The sequence below is a fragment of the Vigna unguiculata genome, chromosome 8, assembly GCF_004118075.2.
Source record: "Vigna unguiculata cultivar IT97K-499-35 chromosome 8, ASM411807v1, whole genome shotgun sequence".
Lineage (NCBI taxonomy): Eukaryota > Viridiplantae > Streptophyta > Magnoliopsida > Fabales > Fabaceae > Vigna > Vigna unguiculata.
Window position 1 is genome coordinate 8,097,826 of NC_040286.1, and position 8,569 is coordinate 8,106,394.

The 8,569-nt window shown below is 32.8% G+C and overlaps 1 protein-coding gene across 1 annotated transcript; it reads right to left on the reverse strand.

Annotated features, from left to right (window-relative positions):
• Positions 1-994: 994 nt before the first annotated feature.
• Positions 995-2,351, reverse strand: LOC114194798. The gene is made up of 3 exons (XM_028085208.1): positions 1,722-2,351; positions 1,532-1,636; positions 995-1,420 (listed from the first exon to the last, which is right to left on the reverse strand). Exons 1-3 carry the CDS (start codon positions 2,349-2,351, stop codon positions 995-997), a joined length of 1,161 nt encoding a protein of 386 aa, XP_027941009.1.
• Positions 2,352-8,569: the final 6,218 nt, after the last annotated feature.

Sequence of the window (8,569 nt, forward strand, 5' to 3'; positions counted from 1 at the left end):
AATTTTGTTAAGCAATTAAATTTTATTTTTAATTAGAACCAATTCGAATTTAAAATAACAGTTTTAATAACATTTTATTTTTGGAAGGAAATAAAATGTTCTTTAAACTTTCAATTACGTTACAAAGTGGGGAGTAAAAGTACCCCAAATGGGGAGTGTTGATATATATTCTGGTTCACAGTACCAGTTTTAGTAACCATCTTAAATTTCTAATTTTTGTTAAGCAATAAAATTTTTTATTTTATTATGACCAATCCAAAATTCGAAAAACAGTTTTAATGACAACTTTTATTTTTTGTAGGAAATAAATTGTTCTTTAAAGTATCAATTACGTTATTAAGTGGGGAGTACAACTACCCCAATTGGGGAGTGCTCTTATATATTCTGGTTCACAGTACCAGTTTTTATAACCATCTTAAATTTCAACATTTAGGTCAACAGCCCCAATCTGCTTATGCAATGACAAATACGTGCCAACCACAAACTGCTCAAACTCAACTTCATGCAATTGAAATTACAAAATTTTATAAATGGGTCAAAACCGGGGACTACAAAACAATTTTCTGGGGACTTACGTTCAACATTGTGGTTCACAGCCCCATCCTGCGTAAGCAAGGACAAATACATGCCAACCACAAACATCTCAAAGTCAACTTCATATGGTTGATAATTCCTGGCCTCCAAAATATAATTCCCCAGTAGATTCAGTGAGGACTTCTATTACATATTTTTTATCTCACAGCAAAATGGGGAGTGAAGGAAAATTAAGTGGCGTGTTGTGTTAAATAATTTGGTTCTACCACCCACAACAAACAAAAATATATTACTGCTGTGCAAAGTAAATGCGAAACATCTAAAAACCTGCAACATACATTTTCAAAACAAAAACACATAACAGAATCATGGACAGACTTTGTCCTGTAAAATCAATCCATAACAAACATTCATAAATAACTCAAAATAAAATTGCAATGGTGTTTTCAAATTAACAAAATCAACCAATTTGTAGTGATTTCAACTTCTTCTTTCCATAAACAAAATATGGTGTTTTTATGGCAACACTCTTGAACCGCATCCCAGGTCGGGCCTTCATACGGTCATACATATTGCTTTGTTGTGCACCATCATCTTTTTCATCACTCATTACACCAGCACGTGGATCATTGAAAACATCATCACCAACTTCATCTCGGACCTCATCCTTCGGCTGTTGACCCTTCCAATTTGCAACCAACTCATCCAATGCGGACATAGATTGTTCCAAATCAACTATCTCTGCTTCATGATCTTCTAGCAAACGCTCTACCTCTTCCTTGTCCTTCAAATCTTGGGTTTTGTATTCAGTGCCAAAATGTTCAAATGCTTCTCTTACAATAGCATGATCAAGTTCTTCCTTTGACACCGCCACATCAATAATAGCCTATACAAGAAAACACATGTCTGACTTCAATAAAAACTTACAGATTTCAAACATAACTAATATAGTTAAACACGTCCACATCATGTCGTAATCAAACGCAGTCTTCATGACCTTGTCACCCACGCTCACATTCATCCAATACAACAATTGTGGGAACAAGTTCATCTTACACCTGAACGTTGACTGACAAACAACCAAATGATCAAATGACCATAACTGAAAACATAAATCATTAATAAAATCAATTTATGGAAAATAAAAACCATATGTAAACAACATTAGAAAACATAAATCAATTTACCTCAAGCAAATAGGCACATCCAACCACATAAAACTCAAATCGACTTGGTTCGTTCTGTAATGCCAATGAAGCACTACACAAGCTAAACACCAAATACTCATACACTAATGTACCCCAATTATATTTTCCAATATTTTCCATGTCATCAACAATTTTAAAAATAACGGGGAAAACACAACCCTTTTTACTTGCAAGCAAGAACTCTGATATTCCTAACACAACATATAGCTTGCAAAATAATTCAACATCACCAACATCATCATCAAATTTCATCAAAAAATCATATATCAACTTAACATCAACTCTTTGACGCCCAAAAGTATTCCACGTCTCACTCTCCACAACTTCCTCATTTAAATCAATTTTTTCTCCGACCACCCTTAATCCTAACCCTAAACAAACGCCTAATAAACTAAAGTCCACCACTTCACCACCAACATCAAAACCACCCCTTCTTTCAACCCATTTAATACATAACTGAGATAAAACATTTCTACTTATCTTCAATGATTGCTTTAACATGGGAAACCACCAAAACGGGGTGCTTGCAATATACTCCTTTTGTGCCACAGTTACTTTTTCGTTCAAAGCACCAATGCACTTCGCTTTACAGCAATGACGAAAATACATATCTGTAAAAAATCATAATGTTACGAATTTCACAAATATTATATACATTAAATGAACAATTATTTCACCACCTCAATCAATTATTTCAACACCCAAACTGCCCTGTTTTGTACACTGATGAAAACAAAATCATCAATACACCCAAATGGAAATTTGACTTTACTGAACCAAAAGCTCAATACATGATTCCATGATTGGGAAACCCTACAGATAAGTAAAACCGAATTCAAATCGCACAGTTTCTGCCATATAAGAGGTTATTAAAAAAATCAACGATTAACAAATACATTAAGGCCAGAAAAAGGTTTCTACCCACCGTGGTCATTGTTGTGTGTCGGAAGTCTTGGATTTTTGGAAACCTTTTTCCCCCAAAGATTAAACCTTTTCGAATGGTGAACAAAAAAACACGAACCTTACACTAAAACAGTGTTGCAGAACGGCTTCCGGTCGAATGGTTGTCGTTGTCGTCGACTCACTTCCACTGGATTCGATCCCCTCCACTATCGTCGCTGTCACAAGTGTGTCCTCTCACGGTGACCGCCTCCCGCCTCTCTTCTGTAACACCACAACTTCTCTGTCTCGACTTCCTCCGACTATCTCAGTCTCTCTCGGCCGTTCCGCTGACTTCCTCACGTTGTCTTCACCTTTCCACACACTTGATCACGCTGTCTCCGCCTTTCCTTCGAGTTGCTCACGCTGTCGCCACCTTTCCTCCGACTTTCTCATGCTGTTTCCGCCTCTCCTCCGACTTTCTCACGCTGTCTCCACTTCCTCTGACTTTCTCTCTCCCTGTCTCACGAACACTCTACAAGTTTTCCATTTTGTCTTACTTTCTCTCTCCACGTCTGCTTTAGTTTTGCCAAAAAGAATTTACTGCACAAAACTTCCGCGCACGTGACCATGGGTTCAGTTTCATTTAAAAAAAGTAAAAATAAAAGAAAAAAAGGGTGCCACATCACCCATGTAAAAAATGAGTTCGAATTTTATGTTCGAATATCATTTTCATATTTATTAATTAAGATTACAACAACAAAAGACAAGTCAACAATCCTTTGCCGTACGCACACCTCAAGTTACACATTATTTGATTCTTTTCTCATTTCAAGAGCTCATTGATGTAAGGCTTATTGAGATCAAGGCCTCTTCTTTGGTGGATATTTATATGACATAAAACATTCAATTAAAGAACTTACATAATAAAAAGTTATATTTCCCTCTCTTAAAATAATATATTTGTCTGAATAACTGAATGAAACATCAAAGTGAAGGTTGATTTTATATAAATCTGTGTATTGGAATAAATGTTACAAAAAGATTTTAAAAATAATGTGACACCATAGACCTTAGTTATGTCAACATTTTCATATGAAATTCTTGTATAATTGTTGACCGGACATCATAAGACTTAACAGATTTAGTTTGATCAAACTTTTACTACTAAATATAAGCTTGTGAAAAATGGTAATGTCATCCCTTTACATACTCATTCATTTCAACTTATTACTGAAATATTTAATTGTGTAAAACAACTATAATTTTTATTAGTTAACTTGACTTCATTCTAATCCTAAATACTGTGATAGATATCAAATGCTTGTTCTATTACGGTATATACACCTTTAAATAATTATAACACTACAAAAATATGGATGAAGAAAAGTTTAATCTCATTTTGAACTCTTCAATTTCAAAGTTAGGTTGCTTCAAATTCAGTTAGCCTTCTGCATATCCATGAGACTAAAAATCTGCACGAGACTGAATCTATGCATTCATAAGGTATTTTAAAGACGACTTTAATTAATCTTAATTTTGTAGTGTTAATATGATTAATATGTACTCTTATTTAGCAATTTGTTGTGATGAAAAGCGAAACTAAAGTAGTTATCACTTATGAATTCATATCAATAACAATAAATTACACTCTATAGGCTACAATGGATTGCATTCTCAAGAAATATCCCCTAAAATATGTATTGTCTTTTGTTCATACGTGTTCTTGATCTTTCTTGTCCTCTGTTCATTTAAACCTTTTAAAAATATTTTTTTAATTTTTTAAATATTTTTGTTTATGGATGTCTATAGTATAACAAGGAAATTTCAGTTTAGGATCTAGGTATAATGCTGATTCTATTTTAGTTTAATCTTTTGTGTCTCTTCTCGGTCTACCACACCATCTTAGTAAAATCTGAGTTCTTTTCTTGCCTCACTCCATTTATACTAATTGCTTCTTTGCTTTTTTCCCCTTATGTGGGTCATGGATGTGCAGAATATGAAAAGCCGTTGAAAAAAATAATACATATCAAGCCTTGCAATTTTAATTCAAATAGTCTAAAGGAACAAATTTGTAACCACCATATTTGTAATAATGTTTCAATAATGTTTCAGCAATGAGTTTGAAGTACTTGAATCGGTTGACAACCATTTTTAAAAATATTTTAGTCATTAAAGAAAAATAACTTTTGTATTTGAATACTTATCCACCAAAATGTCACCTAGGATTTAGTATCAACTTAAAGCAAGGTTCATACTATAAGTAACTACGAAATGTTAACAAATTGCTTATGTTTTTAGTTTTCAATAGTGTGTGTCTCTTATATTGAATGTGCTATATTTGGTTGGTTTTGTCTTTTACTTGGTTACATTGTAATGTGTCTATCATTTTTCTACGTAAGGTGAATGTGTTTTCTTTCATCCCTTTCTTTTTAATAATCATTGTGTTTTTTTCTCTCTCTTAAATATGTTGTTTGTTTAATAATTCACATGAAGACACACATTTGTATTTTTTTTTCATGTTTTGGTGTGGCTAACACTTCAATAATAGTAGTTATTTTTCAGTCGTTTATGTCATACTTGAAACTAGCTTAATGTTTCTTGAAACTCATAAGATATTCGTTCATATATATATATATATATATATATATATATATATATATATATATATATATATATATATATATATATATAATATTCCTAATTTCTTGGTTGCATAACTAATTGACAATGGACAAGGTTCATTGCAAATTCACCAACTAATTCAGTTTCAGCAAGTAAAGTTAATGTAAGAATTTCTTATCCTTATATATTATGTATTATAGTTTAATCATTATGTTTTATCCTTCTATTTTATTATATATTCCAAATTCATTCCATATTTGTAATAATGTTTAAGTTTCTATCTACCAGTACAACTAGTTAACCATTTTGGTCTTAATATTTACTAATAATAACACTAGTAATAATAGTTCTGCAGGTTTCTGCCTCTCACATTTTCTTTCTTCACACAAAAATTATATATACATATGGTTTTTTTCAACAAATTTCTACTTTAGATAGGAAAGGAGAATTCATTATTCTCCTTTATTATATTCATTATTGTTATCCTAAAATAATGTATGAATTATTTTGGCTTCAACAGACCCTATTTCCAATGGATAAATCTTGGATAGACATGCCAAGAAACATACCTCAATATATGGATGGCTTAAACAAATTTTTGGACTTTGCATTTGCTAATAGTGGTGTAAGGGGGGAAGTAGTATGTCCATGTCAAAAATGCAACTTTAACAAATGGCAAGATCGTGAATTAGTGTATGAGCACTTGATTCTTAAACATTTTCCAAAAGGATATACAATGTGGCTTCTACATGGGGAGAGAAGAGGAGTAAATGTGACTGATGAAACACGTGTAATGCCGCAAGAAGATAATGAAATAAATCTGATGTTTGACATGGTTAATGATGCATTTGGGTATCATCAATATAGCAATGACACGGTGCACGATAAGGAAATGGGTCCAAAGTTAAGCCATGCCGGGAATGATGATATTGGAGATTTTGTTGAGTTAATGCAAGATGGTCAAGAGAGTTTATATGAAGGGTGTGATAAATATTCTAAACTTTCATTCTTGATCAAGTTGTATCACATCAAATGTCTTTGCAAAATAAGTGACAAGGGAATGTCCACGATACTAGAGTTGTTGGCAGATGTCTTTGAACATGCTAAAATTCCACGCTCATTCTATGAGGCAAAGAAAATCATTAACAAGCTTGGTCTTCATTACATCAAAATCGATGCTTGTCTAAATGATTGCATGTTGTACTTTGGAGAAGACGCAAATAGGGACTTTTGTAAGAAATGTAAAACATCTAGATGGAAGGCAAAAAGAAAAGGTAAAATTAGTGCTACAAGTAATAAAAGAAAAAAGATTCTTGCAAAGGTGTTGAGGTATTTTCCTTTGAAGCCACACATACATAGGATGTTTATGTCCTCCAAAATAGCTGAGCATATGCAATGACATTCATCGGGAAGTACAAATGAAGTCATCTTAAGGCATCCAAGAGATTCTAAAGCATGGAAGACATTTGATTTTAAGCATCCTTAATTTGCCTCAAACCCTCGAACTGTGAGACTTGGTTTGGCTACGGATGGGTTTAATCCACATGGTAATCTAAGCACTAGCCATAGTATTTGGCCAGTTGTACTTATACCGTACAACCTTCCGCCTTGGATGTATATGGAACAAAGTTCATTCATTCTCTCCATGATCATTCCTGGAAAGCGAGCTCCAGGAAATGATATTGATGTATACTTACTGCCACTAATAGAAGAGTTGAAAGAGCTATGGAACATGGGTATCAAAACTTTTTATTCATATGGAAGTGAAGTGTTCGATATGCATGTAGCTATATTGTGGACCATTACTGATTTTCCGGGTCTTGGAACCTTATCTGGATGGAACACATAGTGGGTTGGCATGTCTTAGATGTAATTTTTACACAACTCCTAAGAAACTTATTAAAGGTGGTAAATTTTTTTTCATGAGTCATCGTCATTGGTTAGATGGAAGACATAGATTTAGACTGCCTCGAATGAGATTTGATGGAACTATAGAAAATAGAAATCCACCTTTGGCGATCTCAAGATATGATGTGTTACAACAAGTTCAAAATCTTAATGTTGAATTTGGTAAAGAACCATTACTTGAAGAATGGGCCAAAAGACAACGGGGAGTTAATCATGTTAAGTTAGACACTCAACAATGGCGAAAAAAAAGTATATTTTTTGAACTTCCTTATTGGGTAGACAACTTATTGCATCACAATTTGGATGTCATGCACATTGAAAAAAATTTATGTGATAATGTTGTGTCTACATTGTTGAATGATAGTTCAAATAAATGTAAAGACAATCTAAAAGCACGAAAAGATTTACAACTTTGGGGTATTAGACCTTATCTTTGGCCTGATGATAATGGTAGGTATCTCCCTGCTATATATTACAACATGTGGATCTAAGAGCATTGCAAGGAAAAGAGATGAAATGGTGACAATACTACATATCTTGATGTGAACTTTATGTTTCAATTTTTGGCTTTATGTGTCGTATATTTTTTCTTTGATTTTATAGGAAAAAGAGTGTGGCCACAAGGTTAGTAGAGGAGAGGTATGGATAACAACACATAAACATGCTAATGGAGCCTTTGTGAGTGATGAAGCGAGGGAAATCAGGTAAGTTCAAAAGTCTATAATTGTCAACCATACTTTGTGTTATTTTAATTAGTTTCTTCTTATGTTCATTGTAGGAAAAAATTCAAGTATATGAATCAACATCATCATCATCTTTATCAAAAGAAATATCAAGTACTGATTCCTTAGCTTTTGCTTTCAGAAGCCAAGAACATTGTCGACGTGTTAGGGGTTTGGGTTTGGGTCCTTACCCATCTAAAGTGTTTGGCTCCAAGGGTCATTCATATAATGAAACATCTTCAAGTTATCCTTCTAAAGCTCAATTACAAAATCAGGTTAATTTTTTAGTTTTGATCATGATGCATTACTTTAATCAAATTTGAAGTTTGAATATGTTTAAAGTAATATGTTATGTAAACCAAGATTGTCAAAAGAGCTCCATTTTTTCTTCAAAAGTAGAAAATAAGAGTTATTTTCTCTATTTTGATTATTTTGATTAATTTTGTGTTTTAAAATAGGTTTCTACATTGACATCCCAACTCAATGAAATGAAGGCAATGGTTAATTTTTTGATACAAAATTATCAAGGAGAGTTGCCTCATGATTTTACTATGCATCATGCATCAACGGTAATATTTAAATCTTGATTAAATTAATATATGTTTGATATTATTATTTGGAAAGTTATTAATTATCATTATTTTTTATATGTTAGGTATCTGATCAAGGAAGTGTTCCTAACGAAGAAACAAA

What these genes read in the sequence shown, in the direction of transcription:
- LOC114194798 (XM_028085208.1), bottom strand. Translation starts at nt 2,351, where the DNA reads ATGTATTTTCGTCATTGCTGTAAAGCGAAGTGCATTGGTGCTTTGAAC. An exon ending in GATGTGCCTATTTGCTTGAG is followed by an intron (nt 1,637 to 1,721) that starts GTAAATTGATTT and finishes TTATGTTTTCAG; the next exon opens with TTATGGTCATTTGATCATTT. An exon ending in ATGTGAGCGTGGGTGACAAG is followed by an intron (nt 1,421 to 1,531) that starts GTCATGAAGACT and finishes TTTCTTGTATAG; the next exon opens with GCTATTATTGATGTGGCGGT.